This window comes from Glandiceps talaboti, chromosome 3 (assembly GCF_964340395.1).
Source record: "Glandiceps talaboti chromosome 3, keGlaTala1.1, whole genome shotgun sequence".
NCBI lineage: Eukaryota > Metazoa > Hemichordata > Enteropneusta > Spengelidae > Glandiceps > Glandiceps talaboti.
Genome location: NC_135551.1, coordinates 7928885 through 7948070, shown reverse-complemented (window position 1 = coordinate 7948070; position 19186 = coordinate 7928885). Strand labels below are relative to the sequence as shown.

The 19186-nt window shown below is 34.1% G+C and overlaps 1 protein-coding gene across 1 annotated transcript in view; it reads right to left on the bottom strand.

Moving 5' to 3' along the window:
• Positions 1–19044, bottom strand: part of LOC144432988 (brefeldin A-inhibited guanine nucleotide-exchange protein 3-like) — a 54525-nt gene extending 35481 nt beyond the window's left edge. The window contains exons 1-5 of the mRNA XM_078121301.1: positions 18960–19044; positions 10874–11007; positions 9619–9753; positions 2509–2577; positions 182–301 (exon numbers count right to left, since the gene is read on the bottom strand). Coding sequence (XP_077977427.1) covers positions 182–301; positions 2509–2577; positions 9619–9753; positions 10874–11007; positions 18960–19044 — 543 coding nt within the window. The remainder of the gene's footprint in view (positions 1–181; positions 302–2508; positions 2578–9618; positions 9754–10873; positions 11008–18959) is intronic.
• Positions 19045–19186: the final 142 nt, after the last annotated feature.

The window sequence follows — 19186 nt, the reverse complement described above, 5'->3', positions numbered from 1 at the left end:
ATGATCAAGTACAAGAATTGCCTGACAGACACATGATAAATTACTTTTACTAGCTGATTAACATTCACATGATAAAGTACTATTTAAAGCCACATGACAATCACATGTTTAAGTACAAGAGCCACATGACAATCACATGTTTAAGTACAAGAGCCACATGATGATCACCTGATGACCTTACCCTGTGTGTTTGTCTGTCTTTGAGATGAAGACTGATGGAACTCAGCATTTGAGTGAGAGTAGCTTTAACAGCTGTATGAGTACTACTTTGATGACTGCCTTTCAATGTAGCTATGCAAATCTGTGAAAATTATATAAAACTGATAATTATCAGAAAACATGCACACATTGTCAAGTAAATAAAGTCTTCAGTATCAAGTTTACAAATACTGTCTAAATCATTCCATTGCAGATTTGTGTTACAATAATTCATGTACCAAGTTTGCTCTAAATGTCCAGTTCGTAATACGTATATTCTTGCCTTATTCATATTAATCTGAAATCTTTCATACAGGAAACAAGAAATCTGAATGTTCAATCCGCAAAGATCAAAACATAATATTTCTTTTGTCAGGTATTACTGTCAGGCGACATAGGATGTGACTTGGCATTGGTTGTCTATAATTCTCTTTCTACCGGGAGGGGTGAGGGGAAGAGGGGAAGGGGATATTTGTTTGTACAAAAAAAACTTCAAGTAGGGAAAAACAGAAATAAGAAATGTTTGGTTTGTTTATTTACATTTCATTACTTTAAAAAAAATTGATTGATATCTAAGTTTCATTTGGTGTAATGTTATGTGGTTTTGAACATCACTGATAAAGGGGCTGTAATTGATTGACGATTGATCACAGAATTGATCACAGAATTGATCACAGCATTGATCACAGAATTGATCACAGCATTGATCACAGAATTGATCACAGAATTGATCACAGAATTGATCACAGAATTGATCACAGAATTGATCACAGAATTGATCACAGAATTGATCACAGAATTGATCACAGAATTGATCACAGAATTGATCACAGAATACAACGAAATGATTTGATGATAATAAAACATATTTGTAAACTTGATATTGGACCACGTTCATTATTATTTAGACCAACATCTTCCATATCTAGACAGTACACACTCATATAAATGTCTATGGTGACATTTTGGTTTCATTTATTTCTATTCATTGGTCATAGTTTAATAAACGTGTGTTTGCCACACAAAAAATGTCCTTTATCTATCTTTTCTAGAGATTTGTATCATCATTTCCACCTATTCACAGGTCATCAAGTATCTATTTTTGTGTTGACACATATTAAATTTTGGAAAAAAAGGTTGTTAATTCCCAAAACCCATGTTAATTTAGATTGAATGTGCAGTAAATCCGGATATGGAGAGATATTGGCCTGACTTATCCATCCCTCCAGCAATTTTACCTTGGTCACTACATCAGTGGAGGACTCAACTGATGTATGATGGGAAAAAAAGTCATTTGGGTATGAGGTAGGACAAAGTGTTCTTAAAGCTCCAATCAAGGTTGCCTTGGTTTTATTCTTCACATGTATCTTACACTTGTCATACACATCCATACAAAACTGTAGTGAGGTAGTTGAATAAAGAAATTAATCACACACAAGATACATAAATGCATATATTACACCTCCCTCCTCTGATAAGGGCTGTCATTGGTTAGAAGTAGATCACATGACACTTTATAATCAGAAGTGTTCTATATGTAACTGAACAAAGTTACAAATCACATTAATAATTGCATATATTACACCTTCCTGCTCTGATAAGGGCTGTCATTGGTTAGAAGTAGATCACATAACACTTTATAATCAGAAGTGTTCTATATGTAACTGAACAAAGTTACAAATAACATGAATAAATTACACCTCCCTGTTCTGATAAGGGCTACTATTGGTTAGAAGTAGATCACATGACACTTTATAATCAGAAGTGTTCTACAAATCAAACACACATTCAATGAGCACAATACACCTGCCTGCTCTAACAAGATCTGTCATTTCCATAAAGAAAGAGACAGTGAGACTAATCTACTGCAACTAGAGTCCTCAAATACAGTAAATAGTGCATGCAAACACAGGGACTAGTAGAAATACCCAAAACAGTCCCTTTATGATTCCAGGCAAAATTACTACATTTTGTACACTGGGTTTCTACAACTAGTAGAGACCGTCCCTTTATCCCCCCGCAAAAAAAAAGAAAAGATTTTGAACTCTGAGCTTTTGCAACTAGTAGAGACAGTCCCTTATCCATACATTTTGAACTCTGAGTTTTTGTGTGACTAGTATGAGATAGTCCCTTTATCCCCTGTCAAATTAAACTGATTTTGAATTCTGAACTTTTTCTGTATGCAACAAATAGAGATGGCCCCTATATAAGTATATCAATACACCATACTGTGATCAAACACTGAGGAAATTAAGAATAATACAACCATGTGTTATGTAACCTTTGATTTAATTGGCTAAATGTACTTACCTCAGACACTTTGAGTATAGTATTAGCATTAATTGTGAATGACTCGGAACATGTCATCGTCAATAAAAACTGAAAAAAAGAAAAAGAAAAAGAAAATCATCATATCAAATGTTTATCCCAACATTAATAAATTACTACCACTGGTACCAGTAGCTAGTTAGTAGGATGTATTTTGTATGAGGTACAACTATACAATCTGTTGTATAGAAGTAATTGGATGATGGCGTAACAACTGGTTGGTTGTATCAATATACGTCAATATAGTATTGTAAATATGCACAATAGAACACAATGTAATCGGTAATTCTATTTTTTAATTACTGTAACATTTCAAGGACCTATGGAGTTCAATTCATTATTGTTAGATTTATGAAAATTAATATTGATTTTCAATACAAAATACAAATTTCAATACCAATTTTACAACATTTTTGTCAATTTTTTGGCAGTCATGAATTCAACAAACTGCCAGAACCACCAGTTGCAGAACATTCCCTTGGTGGAACAATTTTAAGTGAGATAGAATTGACTACATGTATGTACATCAAACAAGTAACAGTTTTTGTCAGCTTGGCTGTATGGATTCATTTGAAACATAATAAACAGCCTGAAGCCCAGGAAGGTTTGAATCTTAGCTACAGGATTATTTGGCATTTTACAAATCTCAGATTACATTTTTTGCAAATTGTGGGCAGACAAATGGGAGAAACTTGATAATCTTGTAATGTGATCAACTGAAGTTATAAATTTCCTAAAGCTCCTATCATATAGTTTACATCTCACTGCTCAATCTAAGCTTCCTCCCTAGTTACCTGTACCTGGCCAGACTTTAGGTACATTCAATTATAAGATAACACTCCTAACTTATCTATAGTATTAAAATATATGTCCACTTTCATCATAGAAAGAGATATCAACAGCCTGTTGGCATGGTTTTATGGTTTACAACGCGACAGACTGCATCATAATCTGATTGTCTTTAGGCATGAAGGTTTGTTCTTGATTAATGTAACAGTCTGACCAAATCATATAAAACATGAAATATTGAATGGAAATTATATCAATGCTTTCTCTCAAATGTATCATTTGATGACATCCCACAATGCACCATTCCTCAATTATACAATATTATATTTTGTCAATGCCATAATGGGGATAATCACAAGATGACAGACAGGAATGTTCACACAATATGAAAATTACATATTTTAATCACCTTATGGTTCTTAGGAAAAGTATATTCTCTGCTACGTTTTATCGCTTTATTCTCTGATACTATAATCTATTCTCTGCTAACATTGTCTATTCTCTGATATCACGTAATCTATTCTTTGCTGACGTTATCTATTCTCTGATATGTTATCCATTCTTTGCGAACATTGTCTATTCTTTGCTAACATTGTTTATTCTATGCTAACATTCTGTCTATTCTCTGCTATCACGTAATCTATTCTCTGCTAACATTGTCTATTCTATGCTAACATTGTCTATTTTCTGATATCACGTAATCTATTCTCTGCTAACATTGTCTATTCTATGCTAACATTGTCTACTCTCTGCTAACATTGTCTGTTCTATGCTAACATTGTCTATTTTCTGATATCACGTAATCTATTCTCTGCTAACATTGTCTATTCTATGCTAACATTGTCTATTTTCTGATATCACGTAATCTATTCTCTGCTAACATTGTCTATTTTCTGATATCACGTAATCTATTCTCTGCTAACATTGTCTATTCTATGCTAACATTGTCTATTTTCTGATATCACGTAATCTATTCTCTGCTAACATTGTCTATTCTATGCTAACATTGTCTATTCTCTGCTAACATTGTCTATTCTATGCTAACATTGTCTATTCTCTGCTAACATTGTCTATTCTCTGCTAACATTGTCTATTCTCTGCTATCACGTAATCTATTCTCTGCTAACATTGTCTATTCTCTGCTAACATTGTCTATTCTCTGATATCACGTAATCTATTCTCTGCTAACATTGTCTATTCTCTGCTAACATTGTCTATTCTCTGCTAACATTGTCTATTCTCTGCTATCACATAATCTATTCTCTGCTAACATTGTCTATTCTCTGCTAACGTTATCTATTCTCTGCTAACATTGTCTATTCTCTGCTAACATTCTACATGCATCAGTATCTGTCAAATGTCATTCACTTATGCCATGCATGGCATCTAATTTGAATTCAGAGATCAGATAACACAATAAAGTGTCTCTAAAACTATTCAGTCTGTCTGCTATTTCAATTAAATAACTTATTAAAAATTCTGATAAAAAATTGATGATACTTTACAGTGCCCGATACCTTGTCTAGGCGCTACATGAAATGCACAGCTTACTACTTATGACATTTTATAACCTGTTAGATCTCTGGAGAGTTACTTCACTTCAAATACTATCTAGACATGTGCCATTCAAAGCCTAGGAGTCTACTTTTTAGTTCTCAAAGTCTGGAATAAACTGTGTTAAATGAAAACCTATGATTAATAATTCAAAGCCTCATTCCTTAAATGACAAAAGTACATTTTTGCATATTTTCACCTCAGATGATAAACTTACTCTTGGAAAATTTCTTGTTGATATAAATTAAAACAGTCCTCCAGCAGTTTGTTAAAGGATTTTTATTGTATTCACTTTATTTCTGTATGTTGTTTTTGTATGCTTTACCACATTGCTTGCTATGGCATGTTGTTTTGCAATAATTGAATAAAGACATTGATTGTTTGTTTGTTTGATTGATTGATTGATTGATTGATTGATTGACTGACTGATTGACTGATTGATTGATTGATTGATTGATTGATTGATTGATTGATTGATTGATAAAATGCATATTTTTTCTTGTATCATGAGATCCAAACATTCAGCATTTGATATGACATAATCTGGATGCCAACGGGGTGGTCTCTAACTAAACCAGTTGAGGTGTAAATTGTAATGATAACATATAGGAACTAGACTAGATATGACAGGTTTAACTTGAAGTCATTACATGCCATGTCAATGATAGTAGAGATAAATTACAAACAATGCTGAATCACACCCCTGACGATGTTGACGAGCTGTTTGGGATTTGCTTCCAAGAAATATTTTGAAATTTCAATACTAAATACTATGCTGAAGTATTGTAAAATATTGTTAAGTATTGCAGAGTTCTCCAATAAATTTAATTTTGCACACAGGAAGGCTAAAGGACTGGTGACAACATGAAGATTATACTTGCATACTGTGAACATATATAATGATATTGTCACTACTTGATTTTACAGTCTATAAACTTTGGGACCACAAGCTTGACTATATGTACAAAAAAAAATGTAGTTCCTAAGAACTATTTTTGTGACCCTAGCCAGAAATTTGTTTTTGTAATTTTCTCTACATTATCTATCTTGTGGCTCATTTGACTTGTAAATTTTGATATTTTGTACATTTGTAGATAAATTTAGTCTTAGTGTATTTTGTAAGGCTTATAATTTCTGGCAATAAAACTTTAAACAAAATATCTCCACAAAATGTATGCATACAGTACTTTCATTCTATCTATCTTCATTTCTAAAATAGTTATTTTTGACCTCAGAAATTAAAGTTAAAATTGCTACCTGGAATTTCTCACTAATTATTTATCTCTACCAGGCACTACTATATTTCACTAAAGGCATGCTGTCACATTTTGTTTAATATTTCATCACATTTTCCCTGGTAATTTGATTTCAGCATTTTTTTTTCTATTTCAAATTCTAAGATTCAAATTAATTTTGACAACACTTTTCTTTGAGTAAAATCTTTAAATTATGCGATATCAATAAATGTATTAATATAATTAAACATTATGGTAAACCACAGCCTCTTTACGACACCGTTTAAGACACACTGTTGCATCAGCGGAAAAATATAAGAATGAATACAAGATGTGTTATTATGGGATGTATATATCCATGTTATTATGGGATGTATATATCCATGTTATTATGGGATGTATATATCCATGTTATTATGGGATGTATATATCCATGTGCTATTATGGGATGTATATATCCATGTTATTATGGGATGTATATATCCATGTTATTATGGGATGTATATATCCATGTTATTATGGGATGTATATATCCATGTGCTATTATGGGATGTATATATCCATGTGCTATTATGGGATGTATATATCCATGTGCTATTATGGGATGTATATATCCATGTGCTATTATGGGATGTATATATCCATGTGCTATTATGGGATGTATATATCCATGTGCTATTATGGGATGTATATATCCATGTTATTATGGGATGTATATATCCATGTTATTATGGGATGTATATATCCATGTTATTATGGGATGTATATATCCATGTGCTATTATGGGATGTATATATCCATGTGCTATTATGGGATGTATATATCCATGTGCTATTATGGGATGTATATATCCATGTGCTATTATGGGATGTATATATCCATGTGCTATTATGGGATGCATATATCCATGTGCTATTATGGGATGCATATATCCATGTGCTGTTATGGGATGTATATATCCATGTGCTATTATGGGATGTATATATCCATGTGCTATTATGGGATGTATATATCCATGTGCTATTATGGGACGTATATATTCTATTCTCAAATACAGACATAGTTTGACATTTCCGATACAAACATTCATCTCAATTACTGGAATTAATTGGCAATTAGTTCGTGTCACACAAGTATATTTGTATTGCTTGCATGCCTGCACCAACAAAACAGGTGGAAATTATCATTTGTCATGATTTACAAAGTCTACAATGTCTCAAAGCCCATTCAAACATGATAATTGAATAAGACAATGAATATTCTGTAGTGTTCTAGTCTAGTATTTCATCTATTGAAACCTTTTTTTTTTTTTTACATGAATTAGACAAATATCTTCTTTTTTTTTAAAAATTCTATTTATAGATAAACTCAAAGAAACATGGTTTTCAAAAGACATTCATTTATTTGAAGCATTTGAGCAGAACTAGAAACTGATATTTTGGGATAAAAACCAACAAACCATGGAATCTGATGATATAATTTAATAATAATACATGTACATGTATACTAAAATATCAAGGAAACCCTTCTTATGCCATCAATCGTGCTAGTCTGGATGTAAACATGGTATCAAATCATTTCTAACTCCGTAAAAAGAAATCTTGAGATTTGATGAAGGATAGCACGAGTCTACAACTGTGATAAAGCCAGACGAGAATATTTGAAATGCTACGAAAGACATGCCATTGATATTATCATACAAGAATACTTAGATGATAATATTATTCTGTAATATTTTCTTCATTCAGCCAAGAGTGATCCAAGGGGCCTTTGTCACTACGAGTGGCTAGACAAGTAGTGACAACCCTTAGGTCATGAGTATTTTCTGGCTGAATGAAGGAAAATATTGGAAAATAACATAATTAGACCAGCGCCGGTAATATCAAAGAAAAATTGGGGAGAGTATTGGTAATTTTGAATGTTTTGAATCATATTTCGAATACAGCAAAACCAATGATGCAGACGTGCATTGTATATATTCTACATTTTTTGTTCAATTTGGCTCATGCACGGTATAAATTACAGTTAAAGCTAGTATTTTCACTCAGCTAATAAAACCTATAAACTTCACTTGCTAGGGGTAATTTAGATGCAAATGAAATGTTATCAATGGTAACTTACAGTAACTATTAATCAAGACAACTCTGTGGTGACGATAGCTGTATCTATCATAAACTGATAAATACATCGGTGTGTATGTCTACGTCTAACACACACACCCCCCCCCCCCCCCCACAAAAAAAACCCCGAAAAATAGAAAAGGTGAAATGAGAGATAGAGTATCACTGGTATTGGTTCTCTTTGAGGAACATAATATTAACAACAGAGAAAGTCTGCTAAACTCGAAATTTCTCATTAAATATGTACTGTTATTCCCAAATCTTGTTCTTCATTTATAGTTAAATATGTATGACCTAAGGGGCCTTGTCACTACAAGTCAAGGATGAGTAATAACAAACCCCTTAAGTTACAAGTATTTTCTGTTTAGAACAATATAATTATACAATGTACCTGTGCATTATTAATCAAAGCAAAATGGGAAAATAATAATTGTGATTAAAATCTTTATGAATCATAATGTATTTCAACACTGCAGCAGCAATGATATACATGTGTGTTGTTGTGGTCTACAACTATGCTTAAAATTCTCACGTTTTTAATTTGAATGCATTCAGCTTGGCTAGCACTTGGCATATAGTGAATATTGATTTTAATTCTTATTTCTTTGACAGAGACAATTCATATTCTACAATGATTATATTTCTCCTCTGTCTGCCACATTGTCAATTTACACATTATATAATATGGAGGTCATTGACGAGATGAAAACCTATTGTCCTGTGTAAGTATTATTACAATATTAAATTGAATTACACTGAATTCTATTCAGGATTAAATCTGAATTGACATGTAATTTATACACTACTACTTTCATACATTCATGATATCTGTGTGTGTGTCTATGTGATGTTTATTATGTTAGGAACACAGATGTTGCATATCCGAGTCTGTCTTTTTATTTTTCCCCATATGTCCCATTTGTATCAAATTATTTGTATACCCTAACTTCTTTCCACATACCATACCATACTTTTTTTGTTTAGTTTTGTCCTGCTTTTGTTTGTAAGTATGTTGTTCATTTGTTGTTGTTGGTGGTGTTTTTGTTTGTTTGTTTGTTTTGTTGTTGTTTGTTTGTGTGTGTTTGTTTGTTTTTTGTTGTTGTTTTTTTTTGTTTTTTTTGGGGGGGGTTGTGTTGGGGTTTTGTTTGTTTGTTTGGTTTGGTGTTGTTTGTTTGGTTTTTGGGTTTTGTTGTTGTTGTTGTTGTTTGTTTGTTTGTTGTTGTTGTTTTGTTTTTTTTGTTGTTGTTTTTTTTTGGGGGGGGGGCCCGCTGGCATTTGAAATTGTAAATCCTAACTGCCCACTCTTAGCCATAGTAATATACACGACATGCCTCCACAAATGTTGAAAGTTTAGCTTGTGGCATACCTTCTCAGATATTCAGCTAAGCCCTTACCTTCATAATTTCTACCTGTAACTCTTCATTTAGAGTTGCAGTTATAGATAACGTTTTCAAAATCTGGCTAAGCATTTGATTGTCTTCTTTTTCTTCACTTGCATTGGATTTAAATCTACCATCAGCAATAAATTTCTGTGGGTATAAAATAGAGGATAACGTTTCATATCTGTGTGAAGTATCAAAAAAAAACTTGTAACTGAATACATGTACAAAAAATGTTCATCTCTGAAAATATGTATACTATCCATATGTGATTACAAAACTGAGCTATTATCATACATGTACATGCCAGTATTGATTCCAATGCAATTCAGTTGAGAGCATGCACATCGAACTCAAGCAAATAATTTTCCGTATCACGTCCCGCACTTGCCCAAATATGATAAGTGACACGCTCATCGATATCTGTTCCCTCAGTGATTTGGTTTTGTTAATTCTAAGCTCTATATACATGTAGGATATGGTACACTACAGTAAACCAAATCAAATTGATTTTTGGGGTCCCCAGCTAAAATCAATACCTCATCAGCAATCACAATTTCAACCTGTTACTGCACTATTTACGGATAAGATCGACTACTGACTAACATGTACAATTTCTAACCATTGATATTTTTAACACTTTTCAGTGAATATATCGTGGTTGTCTGATTGAGAAACAATACTACAATTACACAATCACAGACAATTTAACATTTCACAGACTCAAAACCAAGCTTTCCCTTAAGATTTAACCTTGCCACTACACCACTGATGGATAATACTGACCACTAAATAACAGATTCAATGTCTTTTTTTTATAAGTAATTTTAGTAGATGTAGCTTTTGGTTATTTGAAATCAAAATATCCCAGTTACAGCTAAGGTAGGTTTACATATACGTAACATTGTCACAGTTGCCTAGCAACTCATGTTTGTCACCTCTGCCTTCATTCTGATCAATGCCAACATCATACTGGTAAGTGAAAGTGAATGAAACCAATGCATTTTATCTTGTTCAACATCCAAGTTTTTATCAAACATAATGAATTCATAAGGTAAGCTTTCCCTTTTCAATGAATTGGAATCAGAGAAGCACTTCGTGTAAAGGTTAGCTGTATTTTTTCAACTGGGGCCAATGTTTAAATGAAGAATAAAACAAGGTTACATCTACTAACTTAGGCTTTCACAATAATTAGTTTTATGTAAATCTTTACAAAGACTTCAAAAAAACTCCATGTATGACGTATTTATAGAAATCTACAATATATCACCTGTAATCCACCCAGTGCACACATTGCTAACTTGTTATTTTTGGAGTCTAGAGCTAGTGACAGTGGCTGCAGACAGATTTCACGTAGTTGGAATATTGGCACGGTCTTGGCTATAGTCTGTGCATCCAGGGTATCTGCAAAATGAATGTAAGATAATAATTAATTAGTAATCTGAAATCCGAGTCACGCTATGAATACTTAACAGGAAAAGTCCAGTCAGCCTTATTTCAGTAATTCATAACTGCTATCAACTTGCATGATTTTAAGTGATAAAATAGTACCTTAGTAACATACATATATTCAACTTTGAAATCTTGCAAAGAAGTTCTGCTGCATTTGATATGTGTTTGTGGCCATTTTGGAGATTTCCTGCATGGATTTATGGGAAAACTTTCGGTGATGACACCATATATACCTTAATGTCTAGTCTTTAAATAATGTTTGGTCCTGAACATAAGAAGGGTCGTATTTAGTTCTTAAAGAGTTGAGTTTCAATTTCAGCCCATTGCATTAGTGTTATCTGATTCTTACATCAAGTTTACTTGTAATAAGGATTTATACATGGGATCATTCTTTTATTCTGTACCAAGTTTTACTACTGTTTATTTAAACCATGTCAAACAACCCTTTTTCTCTCCTAGATTTTAATCTTATACTATAATTAATCCAAGGTTGGTCTTTAAGACTGCATTGTAAAGATAGCATGAGAACCTAGCATTGAATTGTGTGCCTAGGAGCTTCTACATGTACATGTATGTGTATGGTTAAGATCTATGGGCCATCACTTGCTGCTATTTATAGGACATACCATGTGTTATTTTTAACACATAAATATTTTGATGACACAAGTCATTTACACTAAAATGTCTATTATACAGCATCACCTGTGGTAACAATGTCATATGACACTGAAGGCATGCATAGTATATTATACTTGAGAATAATTATAATAGACGTTATATGCATAACAAATAACTATCTCTTCTAACCAACAGAGCAAAAACCAGATTACAAACTCCACTGGTATCACCTTACATCATCATCATTACATCATGGAACTAAATCATGTTTGATTAGTAGTACAACTGTTGACATCAGACTGTGGACAAATGGAACCTGTTACAAACAGGGAAAGTTAACAATTGCATTGGATTAATAACAGCATGTTGGAAGTATAGAGACTTGTGCTACATTTCATCATTTGATAAGACCAGTTTTATGGCCACTTTAGTTCACATTCACAACTAAATTTCCAGTTTCCATGGCATTTCATGAACACATAACAAGACCATAAACCTGTTCTTATCAAACTATGGTGTGTAGTACAAGTCTCTGCAGGGGTGAACAAATCCACTGGTCCGAGGTCCGGGACCAGTGATTTTTTTGGGCGGACCACACAAATTTGACCTTGTCTGGTCCGTCGGACCAGTACCTTAAACTGTAAATAATCATGCTAAAAAGTAGGAACAGCAACAACTGAATGTGAACAAACAAGAAATACGATCACGATGGAGCCAAAACTACAAGCCTTGCATGACCTTTCGATGGGTCATGAAGTATTATCAGGTGACTTCCGACTTCAAACCAGCAATATGCTATAGAGAGGGGGCGTGAACTTTGACAGTTGAATGACTGGTGGGTGCGTCAATACGTCATAGTAGCGGCCGTACATCGTAGTTTATTTCACTGAATCAACAACAATGTGAAATGATAGACAGGAGATAACACTCAACGCACATGTGGCTCATATCATTACTAGTAGGGACATACCGGTTTAGGGACACGAGAATTAGGAAGACAAGAGTAATAATTTCATTGTATAATAATTCAAATGTATCAAACGAAACATTTTATTTGATATCATTCTGTCAGCATTGACTGTATTATTGTTTTTATTCATAAAGGAGCTTCAAATGATTTGTAGTAGAACCCCTTTTATGAAATGAAGTCATCCAAATGACGCACAAACTTCATGTTATCCCACAAAAGTCCGGGACAAAAGTTACCAAGTTTGTCCACTGGGCAAGTGAATAACAAAGGTTTCATCATTTTTGCCAACCTCAGTTACTTCCATGATAGCAATCACTGACTGTCATCTTGGTTTTTCCAATGACTTACAAGGGTTGACGATACCATACCAGTCCTCCTGCATTGCTTTCTGCAAAATGCTGGTCTCGAACCTCAGATGCAGAGCTCAGATGTGTGCACACATGTTGCTCATTCCATTTCGGGTGTGTGGGTTGCTTGTTAGACACATAACACAAATACACTCCAAATCTGAGCATTTATGCTGCTTATTATCGTTTACTTTGTAATAGATAAAACATTACACGATCAAAAATATACACCACCTGTTTCATTTTCCCCTTGCATGTAATTTAGGTCTAAGTAAAAATAATGTGCTAAGACCAACCCTAGACAGAAATGGTATGCGCCAAGGCATTTCCCACGATATCTTATCTGTTACTATCTGTAAACATAGGACGTCAGTGTCCACACTACGTATAGTACCTCTCAAATAAACGACCATTTCCCAAATAGATTTGCTGTGTAATGTGTGGCTATCCATCTCGTAAATAATTTAGACCCATCTGAAACGCGAAGGGCTGTAAAGTTTTAAATGGACAACACGGACAATGGTCAATCTTTTGAGCTATGGAAAACAACTGACCAGCATGACACCAAATGATTCTAGGGTTACACTTACAGATATAGACTGTCGACAGTCGCTCGCGCCTTTTTTTCGTACGTTTTATCTAAACTCCGATCCGGCGCAACACTAGTCTAAACGCAAACTGATATCGAGGGCCGAAGGCCCGAGCCAAAGCCTCGATAACTGGCGAATTTGATTTTATCTCCACACCGTCACACGGACTCCCTCTAGTCAGGCAATCGCTGTGTTCCTAGGTCTTTTTCCAAAGCCTCGACAACTGGTAAATTTGATTTTATCTTGACACAGTCACACCATGGACACAAGGACTCCTAGTCAGGCAATGTATGTGTTCGTAGTTTTTTTTTCGTGAGATTTTATAGGATCAACTTTGAAGGGGTTAGTTTCTTTGTACAATTGTGATGATTTGCTTGCAATATCTGGGTTTTCCAGACAAGTTTGACAAAACGTAGTACAACTTTTGTCGTCATACTGCAATCATGACCAAGTAAAACTGTTTTTCAATGTTCTTGTCGCATATTTCTGTCAAATTTCTAATCCTTCGTGAAATCCAAGTGAAGTCGCCGTTCAGTATTTTTCGTTTCGTCGATGCGTCAAAAATAACCGTTACAAATATAATAGAATTGTCAATTGACTGAAACCAAGCATGTCAACTTTATATTTATCATTATAAATTGGGTATTGTTCAACTATAAGTGGTGTACGTCTAAATATATAGATTCATAGGCAAGATTTAATGTTTCACGTTAGCGGGACCAAGGACCACGGACTACTAATTCTTTCAGCAGGACCACTGGATTTTTTAAGGCACTGGTCCGGGGACCACCAGTTCACAAAATGATTTGTTCACCCCTGCTCTGTACTTCCAACATGCTGTGCCAAATGTTATTAATCCAATTCATTTGTTTACTTCCCTGTTTGTAACAGGTTCTGTTCCTCCATGATCTGATGTCAGTAGTTGTTGTATCTTTGCACAGAAACACACAGATATCAACCAGCAAAACTGGTCAATAACTGGTCAATAACTTCCACAGGTAGTGACAGAAGGGGGTGACTGGGGTGGTAACTTGGGGTGGGATGGTGGTTGTAAGTGATGGGGTGGAATGTGGGGGTTGGTGGGTCTTTCAAGGGTGTCTAATATACTAGTATCTTCCTCGAGTGAAATGGATTGGAATGAATTTAATAAAGTAATGTCTACTGTATTATGTTTCACATGTAAATCATGATATCATGTATCTAACAGATGTTTCTGCATTATTATTTTTGTACACAAAGATACATGTGTATGATAATCAACACTATTGGTAAATTTATAGTTACCACAGATGCTACATGTTATCAATAAATTGCTATGTATGTGTTCCCATATACCGTGATATATGACATTACATACGTTAGTGTGATACACAGTATCTATGGCAATGACATTTGCATCTAACATACTAAAGTTATGCTAGTACATCTATGGTATGGAAGCTATGTAAGGCTGGATTTTTATAAAAGTTTTAACAACATATAGATCTATAGCCATATACTCTCAATAATTTATAAAAACTCTGATATCGATATAATATACATTATATTTGACGCTGTCCTCCTTACCCCCACCGACCACCCACCTCCACCTCCACCCCCACCCCCATCTTCCCCATCCCTAATTTTCTGGATTATCAATATAACCCATAAATAATTATCATTATTGCCACATGATCACTATCATGTATTGGCATTGCATGTGAAGAGCAACAGTTTTGACAAAATGAGACACATTTTTTTCAAAATTGAGTATGTCACTGTAGATATTAGAAATCAGAAATGCGTACAATTACAATCTGACAGTGTTCTAAGAAACAGGGAAAATATTCTCCTGATATTTCATCAGATATAAACTATGATTTGATACAGTATTAGTAACTCATACAACAGGTCATGATATAGTCCAAATGTATATATGTTAATGATTGTTCTACTTCAACTGGGGACAACTCAAGAACTTATCTAGATATTAGTTTGATGGACTTCTTTGTAGCATGTAGTACATCAATATTTTTTATAAGCCAATGGGGAATATTCCAACCCTTAGATTTCACTTGTATGTAATAATCCATAATTATACAAATTTATATTCCAGAGTGACATTGTCACATGCATATATGAAGTCTGGCAATAAATTTTCAGAGTCATGTGGGAATGTTCCTACAACCTTTATTGCTGGAAAGACAACAAATTATGAAGAATTTATGGTGTATGACAATGTAAATAATCTTTTCAAATCAAGCAGGAATATTCTAAGCCTTACTTTGTGGCATGTATGTTCTCATTGTGTACATTGTATATCACAATATTAGGGATACCAATGATCTTTTGGGGCTGATTGAGACTGCTAGGGATTCCATATTTGTTGTCAGGAGTACTCATAAATCTGGCATACTTTGACAAGTGAAGTACCAAAGACCACCTGGGAATATTGTGGGCTCTTCCTGTCAGGAAAAGTCTTAAATCTGGATTCTGGAAATACCTACTACTACTAGTGAAATGCCAGGCATGGTAGGGGAAAGTGAGACCCCAAAAATCCCTACATGACTGGACTTGTGGCTATGGGTTCCCATGTAGTTGTACATACTTCTAGCAATACCCATAATTCTAGATTTAGGAGAATAAAGTAGACTAGAGTACATTTACCAATCATCATTTCAGGCTAACTAAAACTAATCCACAGTATCATCTGTTACTAATCTAAGATGCCACACTCCATTGTCAAGAAATGACAACATGTAGTATTTCAAAGGATGTTTATACCACCATAGTATTTCAGACAACTGTCAGGGACATGCAATAAACCTGGAATACATCACTTACAAATGTATAAAGTCTAGCCGGTCACTGACCTCTCAAGGTCTACTACACACTAAGTCTGGAACACTCAACTATCAACAATTAATTGTAATAATTTACGGTCACAATTATCAAATCTGAGTGAAATAACTGCATCACTTAATTTTCACATTCAATTGGTGGAGTATTTAATTATGTATGCATGTATATGTGGCTACCTGCAATCAGAGAGAAGGAAGTCTATGTTGTGATCAGGTGACAAATTATTCCATCAAGGGTTACTGGGTACTAGGGAAGCCCTCTCTTGTCTATACAAAGCATGCATACAAAGGAAGTATCTACTACCAGTATACAAAATATGTTGACTAAATGGATTAGAACACTAGACGTTAATCCATGAAGACAATGAAAGAGTGATTCCACTTTACATAACAACAGCTATCTTACTACTTGTACTATTAGTACCTAGGGAGGTCTCAACAGAGATAATACTAATAACACCACTACACTAGTACAGATGTCAGTTGTAATGGATCACAACTCCATATTGATGGTACCATGTTATAACTACGAATATTGTATGAAAATTGAAACAGACATTTTCAAACGACTTTCACTCCAAGTACAAGTACATGTACAGTGTGCCCTCTAACTTCTAAGCCAATTTGATGTGCCACTGACGCACACAATTTCTAGTGACGCACCAAAATTTGGTGTACCCCTATCTCTTACTATGTGGTGACTCACAAGAAATGCCAGTTTTTATCATTTTGACTCACAACAACAAAAGTTGGCTATTGTTAGAGGGCACACTGAATTGTTGGATAAGAAATAAAATTTACTATTCTATCCATAGCATTACCATTTTTTATTACTTTGTTTGTCCCTTTACGTGATACAGAACTTTTTTATACTAATCTATCTATGGCATAAAAATAAGACTGGATCAGAATATTTATTTTTTTTAAACTAATTGATGAAAAAAGAAAATTGTTTGCAGGCAACATAATGTTGGTACATGTATAGTATTGGCTAAGCACATCGGCTAAGCACAAAGCACATTGGCTACTAAGCACTAAAAGGGTTTTAGTGTTTTTGATAAGGTTGGGGAACCATGGTAACAGAAAGGGAGAAATGGGTAAAAATGGCAGTGTTTCCCCATAGAGTCTATCATGGTAATTTTGTTTGGGAACCCAGGTACAACATGCCATGGGAACCCTGGTAGATTTTACCTCCTTACCACCCTTAGCAAAAACACTGTAGTCTGTATTGATTGGTCAAAATGGTTTAGGGTAATTCATACAATAAACATGGAGGTGTTACAGTTACACATCAACAATGCAGAATACCTGAATGGTAAGGGATAGAGACAAGCTGTGACACTTCAAATCTTTAAAAAAAAATGTATAGTTGCTAGCAATATTATACAAGAATATAACACCAATGGATAATGTGTATTTATAAAATGTATATTATATATCTGCATGACCTTGTGTGTACCTGAGACACTTAAGAAAATACTGAGCTAGCTAGTGTTTGTGAGTACAGGTCAGGAACATTTTTGAAATATTTCCATGAAAAAGTTATGTGTGCCTTTTTATAGCTCAAAAGCAATCAGACACATAGTAAACACACTTACATAACAAAAAAATATACTGATGTCGGTGCAGTGCTTGTTAAAATCTGAGTTCTTTTAATATTTGAATGCCCCCCCCCCAAGTATTTAGGTATAGAAATCTATGCAAGTTTTGCCAGCCCCCCACCCCCACCCCCCACCTCCTTAGTAAAAAACAACACACTAATGGTTTCTGCTTTCTATAGATGTATACTAATGCATACATATGCCTGCACACATGTATGCACAATTCAACAAAAGTCTCAGTATCGACCCTGCTGTTAAAACATGTTCCAACATAAGTTCTTTTTGTATTATGTTGTATACCAATTGTTTTATTTTGCATAGATTTTTTTTTTTTACTAAAACTGTTTATTTTCATCATTGCCATATGGCAGGTTCATATTGCTACTAAGAAGTAAATGACCATAGTTAGATTATTTGATAAGATTTCATCTTTTGTAGTTTTTGAGAACAGAAATATTTACATGTAACTTCACTATCTGACACAAGTGCATTAAATATTTACAGGAAATCAAATTTGTTTCGACATTCGAATTATTTTTTTGGTATTACAATGTTCCCTTTCGAATATTTCTTGCAGATATATTGTATATTACTATTACTATTGTAAATTGTTTTTTCTGTCTGCAAGAAATTTATTACTGATTCACCTGGTCAGTCTGGAGGGCAATGAACCTTTTCTTGTAAAGCTCACATCAGAGATGCGACACCCCCCCCCCCCCTCCCAAAAATGTCACACTTCCACGGTATAATTAACAAAATTATCGAATATATCTAGATATTCAACTGACAACTATGAGGTGTTATTGATTTTCCTTTCAAACTGTGATTACTATTGTAAATATTGAATATCTACTATAATAATATAATGTATGAATTATGATATTTTAGAGATTTTTTTTTGACTGAACATTTTCTGACTGATGATGTTATCAACTTACCACACGCCATTGTGCATGCTTCCCTGATAGGTTTGTATCGACTGCCACTGGCATCTTTCGCCAGCTGTGTGAAAATATCTTCCATTTCGTGGGTTGATGTTCACCTTTCCATTCAGTATTATGCGTCCATTGAGCGGGTTCTACACATTACGTCCATACCTTGCTTACGTGTAACTGTTGATAGATAGGACATGTAGGTATGTGAATATTTTTGGATGATGTGTGTT